At 40.6% G+C, this 22,563-nt stretch overlaps 1 protein-coding gene across 5 annotated transcripts in view; it reads left to right on the top strand.

Annotated features, from left to right (window-relative positions):
• The window catches only part of pard3aa (par-3 family cell polarity regulator alpha, a), an 883,471-nt gene that overhangs the window by 533,679 nt on the left and 327,229 nt on the right, over positions 1–22,563 (top strand). For 3 of the 5 annotated variants that reach the window (XM_063044363.1, XM_063044361.1, XM_063044360.1), the window contains exons 10-12: positions 8,161–8,300; positions 15,823–15,951; positions 18,194–18,232. In XM_063044363.1, coding sequence (XP_062900433.1) covers positions 8,161–8,300; positions 15,823–15,951; positions 18,194–18,232 — 308 coding nt within the window. The remainder of the gene's footprint in view (positions 1–8,160; positions 8,301–15,822; positions 15,952–18,193; positions 18,233–22,563) is intronic. The other 2 variants (XM_063044362.1, XM_063044364.1) reach the window with 1 other exon arrangement.

Genomic DNA, 22,563 nt, shown 5'->3' with positions numbered 1-22,563 from the left:
GAAACAGGGTTGGTGATCTTTCATCAGGATTGGTGGAGAAATTATGAATGCAACAAGTTCAAAGCTACAGAGGAAGAAGAGGGCCCATTGACTAGGGGAAAAGCAAAGGGCTCAGAGTGATGTGAAAGGATTGACCTCTTTGAATGATGGTGCTCTCACCTGAGAGACCATGGTAAATGTAAGGTAATAATGAAAAGTATATCTGAAAGATATTTAAATATGATATGTGAATTCTGAAATAGCAGAAAAGTAGAAAAGAAAGCTAAATGCAAGAAATGTGCGATATAAGATTGGAATGGTGGGTAACCTAAAATAGTTGAATTCAGTCTTGAGCTTTGAAGTTTGTCATGAATCAAGTCAGGTGTAGTTCCTTAAATTTGATTTCAGACTTTTTGGAACAGGGCAGGAGGTTAGAGTTGAGAGTGGGATGAGTAATTAAAGTGATGGTTAAAAAAAATCATATTTTGGAGTTGTTTATGGTAGATTAGAAAACCACATGCAAGGATATGACAGTAAACTGCCACTGGCTAACATTTAAAGAATTAGTACACAATTTGCAAGTAATACATTATCCCTTTAAGGCAAAACAGCCCGACTGGTCCAGCTGTGGATAGCATGAGGGTTTAAACATGGAAAATGATCAAAGGAAAAAGCTTATAATGCTGTAAAAGTGAGGATTGGGAAAATGTTAAATTCAGCAAAGGAGGACAAAGGGAAGTGATAAGGAAGGGAAAAGCAAAATGTTAATATAGGCTGGTATGAATCAGCAAAATGATGTCAGCACTTCTGTCCATATATGGTGTGAGAAAAGATTAGCATACATTAATTATACTGGGGCAAATGATGAAGAAATTAAACAAACCATTTCTGCCTGCATTCATAGAAGAAGGCAAAGAAAAACTGAGTAGAGTGGAGGGTCACAGATCTAGATTTAATCTGGAGTTCAAAGAAATTACCAACAGTATAAAAGTAGTAATGGAGGAATTACTAGGACTGTAAAAGTGATAGATTGCCCAGACCTTCATCATCAATCTCGACTGCAGGAGTACGTGCTGAGGGACGCACTGAAACTTGGTGCAGCCACCGCAAAGGCCCGGTGGGGAAGGACCACAGTATAGGTTTCTCCACCCGTGGGAGTGGGAGGGGTCGGAGGGCGGGGAGTATACCCCTCAACAATGAAATGATATGGTAAGCTGAACTACTGGAGTGCCACGTGGGTGGCTATAAATACGGATATGTACTGTGTATAATGCAAACGTATGTAAAGGATGAAAAGTTATTGAATGGTTTATTGTATATATTTATTTTTGAATAAAGTATATTTTGAAAAAAATCTGTCCTCTCCCACTTTCCCCTCTTTACCACCTCCTCCTCACCTACCTCGCCCCAGCACTGTGCTCCACATCATAACCCCACAAACCTTATGACTCCCCCTCCTCCTTACCCACCCCACACTCTGCAGGGAAGGAGGAGGTGCTGTGGGTGAGTGATATGATGGAGGGGGAGTAATAAGGCTCTGAGGGGGTAAATGATATGGTGCAGGGGGCTGGGGAGAGGCAGGTGAGGAGGGTATTGGTACAGAGGGGGGCTGTGGGAGAGGAAAGGCAGCTATGACGAAGGTAATTAGATACTACACTGAGTTATGCCAGGGAAGGTGGGAGGATAAGTACAGGGCCCTGGTGGAGGACATTGTCAAATAGTGCAAGCTGAATCATCTGCAGCTCAACATCAGTAAGACAAAGGAGATGGTGATGGACTTTAGGAAGACCAAGCCTGCACCGCTCCCTGTTACTATTGACGGTGAGGATGTGGATGTGGTAAGGAAGTGCAAGTACTTGGGGTACACCTGGATGACAGACTTGAGTGGAGCACCAGCACAGAGGCTGTATACAGGTGGGGCCAGAGTCACCTCTACTTCCTGAGGAGACTGAGGTCCTTTGAGGTGTGCCAGCCTTTCCTTCACATGTTCCACCAATCTGTTGTTGCCAGTACAATCTCCTGTGCGGCAGTATGCTGGGGCAATACCATCAACACGGGTGGTGCCAACGGGCTCAATAAACTGATTAGAAAGGCTGGCTCTGTTATAGGAATCAAACTGGACACACTGGAGGCTGTGGTAGAACAAAGGACCCTCTGGAAAATCCTGGTGATTCTGCGCAATGTTTCTCACCCTCTGCATTCCACCTTGGCTGAACAGAGGAGCACTTTTAGTAATAGACTAAGATAACTGAGCTCCTCCAAAGAGCGCTATATGAGGTCAGTCTTACCTTTGGCCATTAGGCTCTATAATGAGTCAACCTATAGCTGGGGAAGTGATGACCCCCTCCTGTTAGATTGTTTGAGGCAACTTATTTTTAAAGTATTCTTTCTTCTATTCTCATACTTATATCTGTGCACTTGTAATGCTACTGTGACACTGTAATTTCTTTTGGGATCAATAACGTATCTATCTAATCATGTCTAATCTCTACCTTCTTAGAAGTCTGCAAAGATTTGACGTCATCTAAACCTTTGACAAACTTCTATAGATATATGGTGGAGAGTATATTGATTGGTTGTGTCATGGCCTGGTATGGGAAACACCAATGCCTTTGTATGGAAAGTCTACAAAAAAGTAGTTGATATGGCCTTGTCCATCATGGGTAAAGCTGTCTCCAACATTTAACAAATGAATATGAAGAGCTATTACAGGAAGGCAGCATCTGATTGTCAAGGACCCTCACCATCCAGGCCATGGTCTCTTTTCACGCCTGCCATCAGGAAGAAGGCACAGGAGCTTCAGGACTCATACCACCAGATTCAGGAACAGTTACTAACTCTCAGCCATCAGCTTCTTGAACCAGAGGGGGATAACTTCACATGCCCCAGTACTGAATTATTCCCACGAACCATGGACTCACCTTCAAGGACTCTGCATCTCATGCCTTTGATATTTATTGATTAATGATTTATTGTTATTTTTATTATTTTTTTCTTTTCTTTCTTTTTGTATTTGCACAGTTTGGTTTCTTTATGCTCGTTGGTTGTCGTCTGTCCTGTTGGGTGCAGTCTTTCATTGATTCTATTGTGGTTCTTGTATCTACTGTGATTGCCTGCAAGAAAGTTAATCTTAGGGTTGTATATGGTGACATAGATGTACTTTGATAATAAAGTTGCTTTGAACATTGACCCATTTTTTTCACCTGTCCTGTTATCTCAGCTGGATGGCTGCTTAATTCTGTTTGTTGTTTCAGCTTTGCAATGCTAAACACTTTTCAGGTGGCATGCAAATCCATGGTTTTGGTAGAGATACAAATCTTGTTATCTCGCTTGTCCCCTTTTCTCTGATCTTGCTTAACTATGGCATCCACCTTCTTTCAGACCTCAAAATGACATCACCTGCTGTGCGTGTGTGCGCATTCCTTTCCCTCAGTACTAGCATTCTTGTGGATAGTTGAACTGCAGTCTGATATTGGTGCTTAATTACTGCAAACTGGGCTGATGTTGTCCAAATTAATTTCATCCAAAAGCATAGAAAGGCCAGATGGAAAAGGTACTTTTATCAACTGGCATTGCATTGAAATCTAATGACATACTTAAAAATCAAAATAAATCACAGTTATAGCAGAATCTGCAGCTGACTGAAATAAATTCAATGTGAGTGACAGTAATTCTTGTTCAAGCGTCTTCCTGATATACCTCATATCAACTTTGAACATGCTTGTTAAACAATAATAAGGACTTTGCTTTAGACTAAAACTTCTGAAGCAATGTTTGTAATTGTTATAGATGCTCCATGTTTGAGTTTTTCATTGGTATTTCATGCAGGCAATCATCTTGCCAGAAATTCATATATATTCATTCTAATTATTAAATAAGGTCACTGATCCATTTCAGTCAACATGAGATGTTTACCTGCCATGATGGAGGGTAATTGTCATTCATTTGTCTCATTGAAAGGTCAGATACTGAACTTTATAGCTTGCAGATCTTTGAGCTGTGCAAAGGCATTTGCTATTTTTGAATTTCTGCATCTAATATAAGTTACAGAACCTTTTCAAAAACTAAACAAAATATTGAAGCACTTCTTTTGCCTCTTCATCTTCTCCGATTCATTCCCTGTCTAATTGTTAAGATCAATAAGTTGCATTTAAATTTTCCTTCAAACTTTTCCCTATTTCCCAAATGTAACAACTTGGGCAATTCATTATTTCTGCAATCACAAAAGATTTACAAAGAAAAAGATTTGTTTTATTTGTACCAACCACATCGAAACATACATTGATAAAAACGACATCTATGTGAATCCTTGCAGCATCCGGTGACCCTGTGATCTCTGTCTCAGAAGCCAATGTCAGAACATCTTTCAAGAGGGTGAACCCTCAAGACGCATCAACCGCTGATGGTGTACCCGGTAGGGCTCTGAAAACCTGTGTAAACTAACTGGCAGGAGTGTTTAAGGACATCTCCGATTTCTCACTGCCACAGTCGGGTCTTCCCAACTGCTTCAGAAGGACAGCCATCATACCAGTGCCTAGGAAGAACAGCAGATGCAATCTCGCTGGCTCTCCACTCAGCTTTGTATTACCTGGACAGCAGCAATACTTATGTCACGTAGCTGTTTATTGACTCCAGCTCAACGTTCAATACAATCAAACCCTCCATTCTAACCAAAAAGCTCCCTTGCCTCAGAATCTCCCTCTGCATCTGGATATTTGATGTCCTCACAAGGAGGTTACAGTCTGTGTGGTCAGACATAGCAATTCTTTGCTGACGATCAATATATAGCGCACCTCAAAGATGTATACACCCATGACTGTGTGGCTAGGCATAGCTCAAATCCCTTCTCTAAATTTGTTGATGATACAACTGTTGTTGGCAGAACACAAACAAGAGAAAGTCTGAAGATGCTGACAATCTGAGCAACACACACACAATGCTGGAGGAACTCAGCAGGCCAGGCAGTATCTAGGGAAAAAAGTACAGTCTACGTTTTGGCCGAAACCCTCTGGGGGCCCGAAACGTAGACTGTACTTTTTCCCATAGATGCTGCCTGGCCTACTGAGTTCATCTAGCATTTTGTGATTGTTAGCAGAATTTCAGATGGTGATAAGGAGGCAGACAGGAGTGCGATAGATCAGCTGGTTGACTGGTGTTTTAGCTACAGCCTCACACTTCATGTTTGTAAGACCAAGGAATTGATTGTGGACTTCAGGAGAGATTGGTCACGGGAACACACACCAGTCCTCATCAAGGGATCAGAGGTGGAAAGGGTGAGCAGTTTCAAGTTCCTGGGTGTCAACATCTCTGAGGATCTGTCCTCGCCCAACATGTAGAGGTGCAATTACTAAAAAGGCATGGCTGCCGCTATATTCCATTATGAATTTGAAGAGAATTGGTATGTCACCAAAGACACTTGGAAATTTCTACAGATGTACCGTGGATAGCAATCTAACTGGTTGCATCATGGTACGGAGAGGCCAGTGCTCAGGATCAGAAAAAGCTGCATAAAGTTGCAAACTTAGCCAGCTCCATCATGGGCAGCAGCCTCCCCAGCATCCAGGACTCCTTCAAAAAGGCGACATGCATCATTTAGGGCCCCATCATCCAGGACATGCCTTCTTCTCATGCTACCATCAAAGAGAAAGCACAGGAGCCAGAAGGCACGCACATCATTTCAGGAACAGCATTTTTCCCTCTGCCATCATATTTCTGAGTGGACAGTGAACCCATGAATACTTTGTGTCAGTACTTTTCCCCTCTCTTTTATAATACTTATTTAATTTATCTTTATATACATATATACTTACTGTAATTTATAGTTTTATTACTATGTATTGCTATATCGTCCTGGCTATCCCTCGAGGTCGAAGATGATGGTCTTCGTTCTGTTGATCTATTTATGGGCTCTCAAGTGGCTTATGAGTCCAATCTTGGCTTTGAAAGTTCTTCCACATTCAGGACAGGTAGTTCCAGATGGCAGATCGGGCTTTGTTTGTTGCTGCCTCTCTTTCCCCTTTCTTCTCTTTTCTTCTAATTCTGCACATCTGATGGCTTTGAAAGTTGCTGTTCCTTCTCAGATGATGGCTTGCCAGAGTTTCCTGTCCTTGGCATTGGTTTCCCAATTGTTGATGTTGATGTTACATTTCTTCAGTTTGGCTTTTAAGACGTCTTTGAATCTCTTTTGTTTTCCGTCTCTTTTACGTTTGCCTTCTCTAAGCTGGGAGTAGAAGATTTGTTTTGGCAGACGTTCGTCTTTCATCCGAACGACATGACCGCTCCATCTTAGTTGGTTCTTGATGACATAGGCTTCAATACTTGTTGTTTTTGCTTCATTTAGCATGCTGACGTTGGTTCTTCTATCTTCTCAGCTGATATTGCTGCCACAAAGCAGCAAGTTTCGTGATATATGCCAGTGATATTTTTCTTGATTCTGAAATGTGTTGTGTCAATGACCAGAGCATACTGAGATATGAGATACTGAGTTTTAGCACGTTTCTGGCGCCAACAAAGGTAGGCCTACATTTACCAAACCAAACTTGTATATTTGGAATATACAAGGATGTGGGAGAAATCAAGAGCACCTGGAAGAAACTCATCCAGTCACAGGGCCAACATACAGTCTCTTTATAGATACTGCAGGGATTGAAGTCCGATCTTACAGCAGGCGCTGTAAAATGCTACGCTAACCATGACACCGCTGTGCTACCCGTATTTTTCTAGCACATTTCTTACTTAATCACTAACTCATCTTCTATAGTTCTTGTAACCTTATTGGGCCTCACCAATCAAAGTTCAAAGTAATTTTATTATCGTACATAAATGTCACCATATACTATCCAGAGTTTATTTTCCTGCGGGCATTCACATTAAGTACAAGGAAACACAATAGAATCAGTGAAAAGCCGGACACAGTAAAGACAGAAAAGCAACCAATATACAAAAGACAACAAACTGCCCAAATGCACAAAGAAAATAATAATAGTAATAAATATTGAGAATATGAGATGTAGAGTCCTTAAAATTGTGGAATCAGTTCTCTTTGGGGTGAGTGAAGTTATCCGCTCTGGTTCAAGAGCCTGATGGTTGAGGGATAATAACTTTTCCTGCATGGTGGGGGTCCTTGATGATGGTGCTGCTTTCCTGCAACAGCGCTCCTTGTACATGTGCTCAATGGTGGGGAGGGCTTTATCCCTGATGGACTGGGCTGTATCCAATTACTTCTTTGTTATTGAGATGCTGCACAAAGTATCCTCAAGCCTCACCGCCCAGCAATCCTATAATTCCAGCCTAATTATGGGGGCAATTTACAATGACCAATTAATCCACCAACCAGTAGGTCTTTGGACTGTGGGAGGAAAGGGGAGCACAGGTGCACTGCAAGGCTGCATGCTTAAGCCCCTATGCTGCTCATGTGGTTACGGGGAGAACATACAAACTCGATACAAGCAGCGCTGGGAATTGAACCTGGGTTCCTGTACTTACCTCTCTGTTGCAATGCTGCCCATTGTAGCATCAGTCAGCCAGATTTTCAATCTTCCCGTCTATATGCTGACTTGCCACCACTTTTGATTTGGCCAATGACAGTGGTGTTGTCAGCAAACTGAAATATGGCGTTGGAGCTGTCCTCAGCCACACAGTCAGAAGTGAGCAGCATAGGGGCTTAAGCATGCAGCCTTGCAGTGCACCTGTGCTGATGGTGATTGTGCAGGAGATTGTGGACAGCAATGTCCAAGGCTCTTGTGTATAGTTTCCCAGGTTTTGTATTGCAGTGTAACTTGATACTTTACAATTTTGTTGACATTTGTATGCAGTGTAAAAGAAGGATGCAGCATGCTGTGATCTGAGCTATGTGCCTATGATGTCTGAAAATAAAAGTCAACCTCTTGCAGTGAAACAACACAATAGCACAACCAAACAACTTTCTGCATATGTTCTGAAACTTTATTGAATTTTGCCTGAAGGCTAAGAATATGCTTTGCAGTTTCCTTTCATTTAACATATGAAAGACCTGGTACAATGCATAGATCTTATGCATTGTCAAAAATTGTAGGATGTTTTTTTCCCAGAGAGAGTTTGCGTTCCTCCATCTGGAATTTATATGTTTATTCTATTATTAATGATCATTTAATCTCCTTTCCAGCAAAACATCGAACTACCATTTCTGTGTTGCTTTGGCAGGTCCCGAAGGTCTTGGGTTCAGCATCACATCACGAGATGTCCCCGTTGGTGGTTCAGCACCGATTTATGTGAAAAATATCCTTCCAAAAGGTGCAGCCATCCAAGATGGCAGGTTGAAGGCAGGAGACCGCCTTCTAGAGGTGTGTTGAAACACAAATTCACAAATTGTCAGATATTACTTTAAAAATGATTGTGTACCATGAGTGACTTAAGCATGTGCATCATTCTGAAGGTGGAGCGAATGCACAAGAACCGTGTGTACAGAGTTGATTATGGTATTGTAGTGTGCATGATTTGGGATTTTTTTGCATGATGTATATGTAAATTATATATGCTCAGTGGCCACTTTGTAAGGTAACTCCTCTACATAATAAATGGCCACGGACTGTATGTTAGTGGTCATCTGCTGCTGTAGCGCATCCACTTTAAGGTTTGATGTGCTGTGCGTTCAGAATGCTCTTCTGAACACCACTGTTGTAACGTGGTTACTAAGTTACTCTTGCCTTCCTGTCAGCTTGAACCAGTCTGGTCATTTGTTCTTCAATGACCTTGTTCATCAACAAGGCATTTTTACCCACAGAACTGGTGCTCAGAGGGTGTTTTTGTTTTACGCACGTTCCCTTTCAACTCTAAAGACTGTGCGTGCATGAAAATTCCAGGAGATCAGCAGTTTCTGAGATACTAACACCATCCCATTTGGCACAAACAATCACTCCATGATCAAAATCACTGGGATCACATTTCCTGGCCATTCTGATTGTTTGGTCATTCAATTGACCAAGACAATTGAATGTCTTGGCCATGTCTGCATGCTTTTATGCATTGAGCTGCTGCCACATGATTAGCTGGCCAGATATTTGCATTAATGAGCAGGTGTACTTGGTGTACCTAATAAAGTGGCCATTGAGTGGGTGGGTGGGCGTGTGAGAGAGAGAGGATGTGTGTGTAACATTAAATTCAACAGAAGCATTGTATTTTGTGCATCATATTAGTTGGTAACTTATGCAGTTTTATATTTTTGTTGTTAACTTCTATTCCTCTGCTTTTAAAATAGTTTTATGATTTTTGTTATATACTTATTATAAACCATAGTCATTATGATATGTTGAAATATAAACAGCATTCTCATAACTACAGTGTAATAAGATCTGCTGAAAATAAAGAAGATATAATTGTATTGAAATGTATGTAATAATAGAAAGGATGAATCTAACTGTCAGTTTGCTGTTTGATGTCAGTGGTTCAAAATATTTTGGAATGATATAACCAAAACAAAAATCTCAGTTATTTCAAACAAACTTCCGCTTGGATACCAATGTTCTGAGAAACTGCAGATGAAGCGATATTAAGTAGAACATAAAGATTCACTTGACTTGTCACATGGGAACAACAAAACATACAGTGAAGAGCATTGTTTGTGTCAACAGCCAGCTGAATGTGTGTGTTATGCTGGGGGTAGCCCGCACGTGTTGCTGTACTTTCAGCGCTGTCATAACCCTAACCCTAACCGCATGTCTTTGGAATGTCAGATGAAACTGGAGGACCTTTCCTTTCCAAAGCATTCACTTCCTTCCTATAATGGGGCTACTGGAACTCAATGTGATTCTTCAGAGCAGCACGTACAAAATGGTGCAGTGACTCAGCAGGTCAGGCTGCATTTATGGAGGGAAATATGCAGTCAACGTTTCAAGTTGAGACCCTGCAGCAGGTCCTTGCTTAAGACCGAAACATGACTGTTTATTTCCCTCCACAGATGCTGTCTGATTTGCTGAGTTCCTCGACTGTTTTATGTACGTTGCTCATTATTTTCAGAATCTGCAGAACCTCTTATATGCAATATTCAAGGTGTGAACTAACTAGAGGTTTATAAAGCTGCAGCACAACGTCATGACTCTTGAACTCAGTTCCTTGACTAATAAAATCAAGCATGCCATTTGTTGTCTTGCTACCTTAGAATACTGTACAGACACTTACAGGGAACTACAGACCTAGACTCCAAGATCTCAGTGGGACAGTTTGATAGACCATAAGACATAGGAGCAGAATTAGGCCATCTGGCCCATCGAGTCTGCTCCGCCATTCAATCATGGCTGATCCTTTTTTCTGTCTCCTCCTTAACCCCAGTTCCTGGCCTTCTCCCCGTAACCTTTGATGCTATGTTCAATCAAGAACCTATGAATCTCTGCCTTAAATATACCCAACGACCTGGCCTCCACAGCTGCACGTGGCAACAAATTCCACAAATTCACCATCCTCTGGCTAAAGAAATTTTCTCCACATCTTTGTTTTGAAAGGACATCTCTCTATCCTGAGGCAGTGCCCTCTTGTCGTAGACTCTCCCACCATGGGAAACATCCTCTTCACATATACTCTGTCTAGGCCTTTCAACATTCAAAAGGTTTCAATGAGATCGCCCCCCCCCCCCAATCCTTCTGAATTCCAGCGAGTACAGACCCAGAGCTGTCAAAGATTCCTCGTATGATAACCCTTTCATACCTGGAACCTCCTCTCCAATGCCAACACATCTTTTCTAAGATAAGGGGCCCAAAACTGGTCACAAACTGATGAGGCCTGCCCAATGCCTTTTAAAGCCTAAACATCACATCCTTGCTCTTATATACTAGACCTCTTGAAATGAATACTAACATTGCATTTGCCTTCCTCACCACTGACTCAACCTGCAAGTTAACCTTCAGGGTGTTCTGCACAAGGACTCCCAAGTCCCTATGCATCTCAGATTCATGGATATTTTCTTTGTTTAGAAAATAGTCTGCACATTTATTTCTATGACTAAAGTGCATGACCATGCATTTTCCAACATTGTATTTCATTTGTCACTTTCTTGCCTACTCTCCTAATCTGTCTAAGTCCGTCTGCATCCTACACGTTTCCTCAACCAATCTTTGTTCCATCTGTAAACTTGGCAACAAAGCCATCTATTCCATCATCCAAATCATTTATATGTTGTTGTTCATCCTTCGTAGTCGAAGATGACCATGGCTTCAAAGTCAAATGGGAGATTGGTGGCTGTGGGTCCGGAGGTGACTGATGAGGCCAATCCGGGCCCTGAAGGCTCGCCCACATGTGGGACACAAGTGGGTGTGTGCTGTCGTGGCAGTGGATGCTGCTCGGGCCTTGCGCACAGCACGCTTTCGTTGCGCCTCGATGATGCGCCTGACTTCAGCTGCACGGGCACCTGTGGTGATCTTGCTGCGCCAAGCTGGACGGTCGAGGGCAAGCGTCTCCCACGTGTTGATGTCGACACCCAGGCCTTTGAGGGACGCTTTCAGGCAGTCTTTGTAACGTTTCTTCTGCCCCCCAACTGAGCACTTGCCCTGACACAGTTCTCCGTACAGCAGCTGCTTAGACAATGGGCTGTCTGGCATTCTGACCACATGTCCAGCCCACCTGGCTTGGGCTTTCAGCAGGAGGGTGTAGACGCTGCAGAGCCCAGCTCATTCCAGGATTTCCGTGTCGGGGACTTTGTCCTGCCACCTGATGTGGAGGAGTCTGCGGAGACAGCTCAGGTGAAAATGGTTGAGCTGTTTGGCGTGTCTGCTGTAGACAGTCCAGGTCTCGCTGGCGTAAAGGAGGGTGGTAAGGACCACTGCTATATACAGCATAAAAAGAAGCGGTCCCAACATGGACTCCTGCAGAACACCACTAGTCACCACTAGGCAGCCAACCAGAAAAGAACCTTTTTATTCCCACTCGCTGCCTCCTACCAATCAGCCAATACTCTAACCATGTTAGTAACTTTTTTGTAATACCATGGGCTCTTAACTTGATAAGCAGCCTCAAGTGCGGCACCTTGTCAAAGGCCTTCTGAAAGTCCAAATATACAACATTCATTGCATCCCCTTTATGTATCCTACTTGTAATTTCCTCAAAGAATTCCAACAGGTTTGTCAGGCGGGATTTTCCCTGAAGGAAACCATGCTGACTTTGTACCATCTTGTCCTGTGTAACCAAGTACTCCATCCTTAACAATTGACTTGAACATCTTCCTAACCACTGAGGTCAGGCTAACTGGTCTATAATTTCTTTTCTGCTACCTTCCTCCTTCCTTAAAGAGTAGAGTTACATATGCAATTTTCCAGTCCTCTGGCTATGACAGCATAGCAGATAGCATAACGCTCTTGCAGCAACACGGGGTTCAATATTACTGCTGTCTGTAAAGCGTTTGTACTTTCTCCCATGGGTTTCTTTGGGTGATCTGGTTTCGTTCCACAATTCAAAGGTGTTCAGGCAGGGTGATGAGTCACATGGATGTAATTGTGACATGGGCTCACTGGGCTGGAAGGGCCTGTACAGTGCTGTGTCTCCAAATAAAACTAAGATCCTTCTGTACACCAGCATTGTTAATGTATTGCCATTTATAGTATATTGTCTTTTGATCTCCCAAAGTACAACACCTCACATTTGCTGGATTAAACTATACATGCCATTCTCCACCTATACTTGTAACTGATCTATATCCTCTGATACCTTTGCCAGTCTTCTATGTTATCCACAACACCACCAATCTTCCTATTGTCTGCAGACTTATTAAACCTTTTCATCCAGGCCATTTATATACACGACAAATAGCAGAGGTCCCAGTACGGATCCCTGCGGAACACCACTGGTTACAGACCTCAGCCAGAATAAGTTCCATTGACCACTGCCTTCGGTCTTCTATTGGCAATCTAATTTTGAATCTCAACAGCTAATTCACTGTGGATCCCCTGTATCTTATCTACTGGATGAGCTTCCTGTGAAAGACCTTGTTAAATGTTGTACTGAATTCCATGTAGACAACGTCCACAGCTTTAGCTTCATCAATCACCTTTGTCATCTCTTCAGAAAAGATCAGTAAAGTTAGTAAAACCCAATGTGTTCTGAACAGTCATACTGATTGTCCTTAATTAGGTCAAGATTTTCAAAATGCTCATAAATCCCATCCCTAAGAAACTTGTACAGCAAATTCTCTACCACTGACCTGAGACTTATTGGTCTGTAGATTCCACGATTTTCCTCCTTGAATGTGGAACAATATTAGTGACATACCAGTCCTCCAGAACCTCACCTGTGGCAAGAGAGGACATGAAGATAATTGGTCAAGGCCCCTCTCACCATTCTCTATAAACTGGTGTATATTCCATCAGGTTCTGGGGACTTGTGAAGTACTCATTGAGGACCACACCCACATCCCCCACCTTCAAGCACATATTCCTTCCTTTATCCTTGCATATTTCTACATGCTGCCTACTTATTCCCTTGTTCTTGATAGAATCCCTAGGAATTCCCTTTAATCTTACTTGTTAAGTATTTTTCAAAGCCCTCCAGGCTCTCCTATTTCCCTCTGGAGATTTTTTTCTCGCTTCTTTATAATCCTAGACAATGCTTTTTAGCTTTCTAAACATTATCAGAATCAGGTTTATTATCACTGGCATGTGACATGAAATTTGTTAACTTAGCAGCAACAGTTCAATGCAATACATAATCTAGCAGAAAGGAAAAAATAATAATAAACTATTAATAATAAATTAATTAAATTATGTATATTGGATAGATTTTAAAAAAGTGCAAAAACAGAAATACTGTATATTTTTTAAAAAGTGAGGTAGTCCAAAGATTCAAGGTCCATTTAGGAATCAGATGGCAGAGGGGAAGAAGCTGTTCCTGATTGCTGAGTGTGTGCCTTCAGGCTTCTGTACCTCCTAACTGATGGTAACAGTGAGAAAAGGGCATTACGTAGGTTTCCATTTTTTTTCTTGACTAAATTCACCACCTCCCTTGGCATCTGCAGTTCTCTTACCTTGTTATCTTTGTTCTTCCTTCTTCCTGGAACGTATCTGTCCTGTACTCTATGCAGTTTGTCTTTAAAAACCCTCCACATGTTACATGTGAACTTGATCAAAAATAACAGCTGTTCCCAATCAAGTCCTGCTGCTTCCTGTCTAATTTGCCCTGCTTCAATTCATTAGTTTCTGTAAGGTCTGTACTTATCCTTAAATATAGCTATCTTAAAATGTAAGGAGTTGTGATCACTGCTCTTCAACAGTTCTCCCACTGAAAGCTCAGTTGCCTGGCCAGGCTTGTTATCCAACACTAGGTCTATGATGGTCCTTCCTCTGATTTGACTATTTGCATATCAATTTAAGAAATGCTCCTGGATGCACCAAACAGACTCTTGCACCGAGGCGATTCTAGTTTAGAGTAAGGAAGTTGAAGTCGCCCACTACTACAACAACCTTGTTGTTTTTACACTTTTCCCTAATTTGCTGCTTATCTCTTCCTCAGTATTATGGTGGCGATTAGAGAGGGTGTATAGTATAATCCCAGCAGAGTGCTTGCACCTTTCTTATTTTTGAGTTCTCTCTGTGTACTCTCAGTCAATGAACCATCAATTTTGTTCCCTCTGAGTGCAGCTCTGAGGCCATCCCTAATTAATAGTGTAACATTCTGCGCTCTTTTACCCTTTAAAACATTGAGACCCTGGAACATTGAGCATCCATTCCTATCTCTCTCACATCCAATTCTCTGTTACGAGACTCAACATAGTTTCATGTGTTGATTCATGCTCTAAATTCATCAGTTTTAACTACAATACTCCCAAGCATGAAAATGCACACACGTTATGCCCATTATCTTGTTCCTGCCTGTTCTTACTAGTCATGACATCTACCTTCCTCTCAATCTCTCCGTATGCTGACCTCATGCTGCCAACTAGTTTAAATCCTTCTGAGTAACGCTCAGTATATAATTTGGCTACAACAGCTTATTTTAATTACCAGCAGTTTTCAAACTGCAATGAAAAATAGTGCTTTTGAGTTGTATGGCATAGTAACTGGCCTTTCAGCCCATCACATCTATGCCAGCTATAATGCTTATCTATACTAATCCCACTTGTCTGCATTAATTCCATGTTCCTCTAGACCATTTTCATTCCAGTGTCTGTCCAGATACCTCAGAATGTTGAAAGTGGACTCAGCTTCTAGAAGCGTAGACAAATGCAGCACAGAAACTGACCCTTTGACCCATCTTATCCATGCCAAACCATTTAAACTTCCTGCTCCCATCTATCCAATCTCACCCAAAGTCAAGCTCTCCAATCCATATCCATTCGCTGCTTATAACTCAAATTGACCAGTTCAGTGTTATGGACTAGTAAGTGATTTCATTGAGGGTAGTGACATTTTTTTTTGCAATTATTACAAGTTAAAGAGTATGTAGTCCTATTTAGTTCCCCATTTTTGTAAAATAAGAACTGTATTGTCTCCACTTGACAGGTCATATTTATGTGTCACACAAGTACAATATTTTAATGATTGAATGGCCATAATGAACTGTGAATGAACTATTGAGAGGTTTAGTGTAGTCAACACAAGATGGAGTTCACGAATACTGGAGTGTCCAATCATGCCTGAACCTGTTGGTTTTCCAGCTAATCGATGTATGATGCTTGGATAACAGGTTGTTAATGAAATGTGTATTGAAGTAGAAATGTGGGAATTGAAAGCTTGCTGTTAATGTCCTTCTCCCATTTTAGTTCTCTATATATTTAAAATGTATCTTCATATTAAAAAAGAAACAAAATTTATGACCTATGAGACACAAATTGAGCGATTCTGTGACCATGCAAAAACTCTGGTTGTTTACTGGCTTGTGTAATTTCAGGTAAATGGTGTTGATTTAACGGGAAAAATACAAGAGGAGGTGGTGACCCTGCTGAGGAATACAAAGATGGGTGGTAGTGTCAATCTACTAGTCCTCCGGCAAGAAGAAACCTTCCTCCCTCGCGAGCTGGTGAGTAGAACACCTGGTTGCTTGGAGAAATACCAAAGTATATGGGTGCTTTTGTTCTGTCCTTTTGCTCAAGACTGTTTGATTGGATCCAGACATTGAGGATGGGTAGGCTAGGCAGTTCTCATTCTCTTTCTAACTATATTCTGACTTCAGCATCTTTTGCGTCTTCATATTCTTGAAATCGTAATGTTTAAGTGGTTGCTAAATTCCTGTTTGATCGCTGTGTGCCTGCAAAGTTGTGGTAATGGTTTGATCTTAGTCTTTCAAGTACATACCAACAATTGGGGATGTAAACTTTTACTTCCAGTGACAAATTCTAATCTGGATCAAGGTTTAACTTGTTGCAGTCATTGCTAAATTTGTAGGGCTGAGTTTTTGCCAGTGCTGTGGCATTGAGCAAGCAATACTTCAGGTACCCACGCGATCCATAATTGTTGTCATGGTAAACCTCTTGGAAACCAACTGTTTCCTGGTAGGCTTGCGAATTAGAGGGTGGTCTGATAGTGTGTGGTTTTATATGGTGAAATGAACCGTTGCACTCAGACCGTAAATGAAACCCACAAACTCACCCACAACAGAGACTTGGCTGAGACAGTGACAGGAATGCATGCTTCATATTCCAGGGATTTCATGTTTTAAAGGGCAAAAAAAGAGTGAAGTGTGGCAGTATCAATCAAGGACAATATCACAGCTGCTCTCAGAAGGAATATAATGGAGGGCTATTCCACTGAGAATATATGGGTAGAACTCAAAAATAAGAAACTTGCAATCACTCTGATGGGATTGTACTAAAGACCTTCTCCAGTAAGCACGCTATGTAATTTTGAAGATCAGATACATAGAGAAAAAACACTGGTCATCATGGAGAGCCTCTCCATCTTTAAAAGGAATTAAACTTAGCCTAATTGTACTGCAGTTTGCAGTTGGTGGAAAGAAATTGCAATGCTCTTTCACAGCCCTCACTCTGCAGTCCTGTTTCAACAGAAGGGATATGATAACATGTGCCTCAGATTTGTGCTTCCCTCTTTCTCCTACAGTGAATGAAGGATTTGCCTTTCAGATCTTCAAATCCCCGTGCTGATAACTAACCCCACCTCCCCCACTACCACCTTCCCTGTGTGTTGCAGTTTCCTGGTGCTACAAATCACTCCAACCTGCAGCACAGCTGGGATCCTGTGAAAATTGCCCATGGGATCCGAGATCATGCATCCCCATCATAGCTGGAATTGAACCTGGTTGTTTGGCACTGAAATTCCTGAGCTGTTACACTGAGAATGCATTTATTTGCTCAGCTTTTATTGTCTGTTGTACTTTTCTTGTTAAATAATCTAAAAATGCAAGGCAGTTTCAGTTTATATTATTTTGTGCCCATCATATAATAATTTTATTATTTTGATATATAGCTATCATTTATTTCTATTAATTTCCTTATAACCTTTTGACAATTCTCAAGGTATCATTTAATTTTACCTTAGATGATGGGTTTTTAATTTGGTTGCAAAGTGATGAGCTTCCTCATGTTAAACAAAAACTAACTTGTCAATTTAGTTCTGCAAGTCTTTTTAATCCTGTATTTTTAAGTGAATGGGAGGAAAGATTCATCTTTTACAGACTGTTTTTTCAGGCTGTTTTAGGGAGATGCGGGTAGAAATGTTCCTCAGCCTCACTGCTTCTGGATCAGTTTACCCTTGTAGGATTCATCACAGAGTTGTTTGCTGAGCTGAAATGAATCAAGGTGTTAGATATTTGACTCAGATAATCCAAATCTGAAAATTTTCTTGACAAAATAATTTAGATGTCTTTGAAGCCCAAGTTCAGTTCCTAGTGACGTATCTGATCTAGATAACAATAAATTGTTCATAAGTCAATTAAAAACTTTAAGGGCGCAATTACAAATGCAATTTTAATAGAAACCAAATAACCAATATGCAAGCGCAATTCATTAAAAATTTTCTAATTCTTTTGAAAGAAATAGGTATCTCATAAAATCTGTAAGGACATTTTGATGACTGCTCAACACACATTGCCCTTCAAGTGAGTGGAAAAGGAATTTTAAAATATTGGAGGTTCTTGGATTTATTTTCACCGCCTTTAGTAATTGATCATAGCTGTAAAACAAAGTATTCAAGGGCATCTTTCACATTCAAACACAGGTTGCCTTTGTTACTTTGTTCATCTTTGTAGCACACATGTTAGTGCCTCTTACACCATGTGTTTTATTCTTTGTTATCTCCACTTCCAGAAAAAAGAATCAAGTCAGATGCAGGGACCAAGTGACTTGGTAAGAGTTCTGTGTTTTTAGCCACACAAACTGGTGGGAACATCTGACACTGAAGCAGAAAATCACTTTTGCAGATGTGCATTCTGAATGTTCTTTTCTGAAGTGTAGTCTCAATTTCTTACAGATTTTAGCAGCTTGAATGAAATGGAACAACTTAGGAACTATTTAGCATTCCTTGTTAGAAATGTGTTTTTCCACGTTTGACTACAATAATCTCTATCAGATCACACATAAGAGTGCTAACAAAAGTTGCAAGAAGATTATTTTCTTTAAAGCACATTTTTTTTCAAGACATCAGTGGTGCACGCTGCTGTGTAACTTGAACTTAAAGTAGTGATTATTATATTGCTTTGTATGTCTTGAGAGAGTGAAGCATATTTAATTTATTTTTCAGGTATTTTTGATCTGATGTTTTCAGACTATCTATCATGCCGACAACACAGTGATCTGAAGAATAATACCGCAGTTTGTGTGGTATTTGTGTAATATATAGTCATTCAATTAAGGTGCATTTAAGAGGCCTATTTAAATATCTGTTTTGTAAATTCCATCTTGTATGATGCCTTCTTTATTTGGAACTTGGTTTCTAATTACTTCTAGGTGCTTAGTTTGCAAAATATGTCTTCAGTTATTTTCTTCCAATGTACAATAAATCAGCTAGTGCATGAAAATGGAGAAAGGAGCAGCAACTATTCTAAAATGTTCAACAGTTTTTTATTCCCCTTCACCCCAACCAAATGGTCTATTAGTTGAGTAAAAGTTGTGCTGCATTAGGCGTTCAGTCATATTGATGGGAAGGAATATTCGATTCTGCGGGTAATACTTAATTGTGTTGTCACTGAAATATTTGCTGAATTAGAAAATCTATTCAATGGTTCCTCTTTTGATCTAGGTATAGTCTGTTATAATTTTTAATGAAAACAAAATTGTGATAGACCAAACCAAAATATACTTTTCATTGTAGTTTTTATTTCAGTGAGTCATGGTTTCTTTTAAACAGAAGCCACTTGGTTAGTTAAGCAAGGTGAATATAATTTCATATGTAAATGAACTATTTTACCATATTTATTGTAGAAACTGATTGTTTTATGAATCTCCACTTGCTTGTTCGTTGTCTCTATCTCACCTGCAAACCACTCATAGTGCAGCTAGCAATGACTACAATGTTTTGGATATCCCAACATTGTAATGGCAAGAAAGTGTTTCCTTTATGCAGCATTCAATTCTGGAAAGCTGTATCGGGTCACAAACCAAAGTTAGAAATGTAGAAACATAGAAAACTTACAGCACAATACAGGCCCTTCGGCCCACAAAGCTGTGCTGAACATGTCTCTACCTTAGAACTACCTAGGCTTTACCCATAGCCCTCTTCTTCTAAGCTCCATGTAGCCATCCAGGAGTCTTTTAAAAGACCCTATTGTTTCCACCTCCACCACTGCCACCGGCAGCCCATTCCACGCACTCACCACTCGCTGCGTAAAAAAACTTACCCCTGACATCTCCTCTGTACCTAATTCCAAGCACCTTAAAACTATGCCCTCTCGTGCTAACCATTTCAGCCCTGGGGAAAAGCCTGTGACTACCCACACGATCAGTGCCTCTCATTATCTTGTACACCTCCATCAAGTCACCTCTCATCCTCCGTCGCTCCAAGGAGAAAAGGCCAAGTTCACTCAACCTATTCTCATAAGGCATGCTCCCCATGATTAGTGTTTTATGACTCAACACTTGCTTATTCATTGTCTCGATCCCACCTGCAAATCACTCATAGTGCAGCTAGCAATGAGTGCAATGTTTTGGATATCCCAACATTGTAATGCCAAGAAAGTGTTTCCTTTATGCAGCATTCAATTCTGGAAAGCTGTATCGGGTCAGTTAAGTTGCCATAGAAGTGGAAAAAGCCTCTGTCTTTAAGTGAGCATTAAATGTCAATGAGTTTGAGAATGTTGCAGGAAATCAAAATTGAAAGTCATAGTTACGCACAGGGGTATAGTACATTTGACTGTTTAGTCAGGTAAGCTTAAAAGCTGCTTATGCAATGAGTTGTTTCTCTATAGCATTGTTGGCCTATGGTTTTGGTGTTTGACCTGTGACCTGAGCTCCAAGCTTGCCTGAAGAGAAAGGCAGATAATTTTTGAGTCTGAAAGGCATTGATGTATAGAGTGATCTGGGTGTCCTTGAAGATATCCCATTGAAAATTAACATTCAACAACCCTTAAGGAAGTCATGTAGTATGTTGTTAGATAATTAGTGTAAGTGGGTAGCAATGGCCTTGCCCCAGTTATATAGAAGCCTGGAGTATATATTGGTATATCCCTTCCAAAAGAGGAATAAGCTTTGGAGAGAGTGCAGCAAAGATAGTTTAGATTGATTGCTGGTAAGGTTGCTTTCTTGTCTGAGGAGGAATTGTGCAGCTTATTTTAAATTTAGAAAAATGACAGTGATCTCATTAGAAAATATTACATTCTTATAGATAAATGAGAGTTGAAGGTTTCTCTGGCGGGGTGTCTAATGAAGAGGCACTCTTTCAAAGTAAGGCTTGGGTCAGTCAGGACTGAAAATGGAAGAAAAATTTTCCCCAGTAGTTAGTAAATCTTTACAAAATGATACCAAAGAGGGCTTTAGAGGCACAACCACTCTGTATATACAAGGCAGAGATGGAGAGATTTTTGGAATAAAAGGGAATGAATGAATATGAGATTATTGGAAAAAATACTTGTTCCGTAGCAAGAGATTAGCTATGATCTTATCGAACGGCAGACACAAATGTCTTCTCCTTATCTGCTGCTTTGTTCTTGTCCTCTTTTGACAATAAGAGCTGAAGGTGACCACTACAGTCTCTTGTGAATCACTGAAAATATTTTTATACAGCATCTGGTCAGACTTTTATACAGAATTCCAAAATACACACATGCCTGCCTGATGTAATCTTACCCAAGGCAAATTCTTCATATTGATTTCTTCATCCCTGCGCTGAAAGGAAATATAACATTAAAAAATTGCATAAAGCATTGGTAGAAGGTTCACCTGGGCCCCCAATTGAACTAGTTTCTAAATTCAGCGAGACCAATTGACTCTTTTGTTTATTATCTGAAAGGTGATGGTTTGGGAAAAGTACAGATGCGGTGAGACCTGGGTGTTCTTGTACACAAAGCATCAAAACTAAACAGTTAGGAAGGCAAATGGTATGTTGCACTTCATTGCTGGAACATTTGAGTACAGAAACAAGATTGTCTTGCTGCAGCTCTACAAGGCTATCTGGATTTTTGTATCCCACTGGGGTCTCCATATTCATTCAAGTATTATTAGGAAGGCACAAATCATGATTACTCACTGTCAGCTCTGAGCACAAGAAATGTGTTGCATGTGTCACTTAATAAATAAGTGCCTGATGTAATTTTATGACTTGGATGAGAAGGTAGGTGGTTTTCAGATGACAGGAATTGTAGATTGCAAAGAATTTTGTTTGATGGTACATCAGGGTATCAACTGGAAAGTTGAGCAGAGCAGTGCAAAAGGAATTTAATCCAGATAGGTGTGAGGTAATGTGCTTTGGATGTTTAAATTTAGTTGGCCATACAGAATAAATAGTGGTGAATTTAGGTCTATTGGTGTGCAGAAATATTTTGGGGTGCAAGTCCGGAGCTCCAAGGAAGTGCCAACACGAATGGCTTAAGTAGTGAAGAGGGCATTTGGTACGCTTGCCTTCATACACTGAAACATTGAGTGGAGAAGTTGAGCCATCATGTTACAGTTGGACAAAACAGTGGTTTTGCTTCGCCTGGTAAATTTACTGTTCTGCTCACCACACTGCAGGAAGGAATTGGTTGTAATAGATAGAGTACAGAAGAGATTTGCCTGATTATTGCCTGGAATTACAAGAAGCAATTGGGTTTATTCTTGATTACCTTTATAAAATGATGATGGAAATAGTTGGACAAATCTTCTAGGATATGGGAGTCTCAAGCTGCAGGGAATAAGATTCAGGTAAGAGGGAAGGAATTTAAAGGAGGCTGATGAGTAAGGTAAATATCTGAAAAAAGCTGCTAGAATGAATAGTAGATATAAATACAATTATAAGGCTTAGAAGACATTGAGTACAGTATTTAGACATGAAAGGCATAATATGATATGGGCCTAAAGCAGGCCAATGGGATTATCATAGATAGTCATTATGGTTGGCAGAAGCGAGGTGGCCAAACGGACCTTTTACAATGCTCTATAATTCTATGTATCACCTTTTGATCAGTAGCAGAATGACAGTGATCATGGAACAGATTTTTCATGGAAAGACATGGCAATGTATTTTTCATCTCATTTCTCTCTTGTCA

This window comes from Mobula hypostoma, chromosome 3 (assembly GCF_963921235.1).
Source record: "Mobula hypostoma chromosome 3, sMobHyp1.1, whole genome shotgun sequence".
Classification (NCBI taxonomy): Eukaryota; Metazoa; Chordata; class Chondrichthyes; order Myliobatiformes; family Myliobatidae; genus Mobula; species Mobula hypostoma.
Note: the sequence above shows the minus strand (reverse complement) of the source record. Positions and strands in the feature narration are given on the sequence as shown.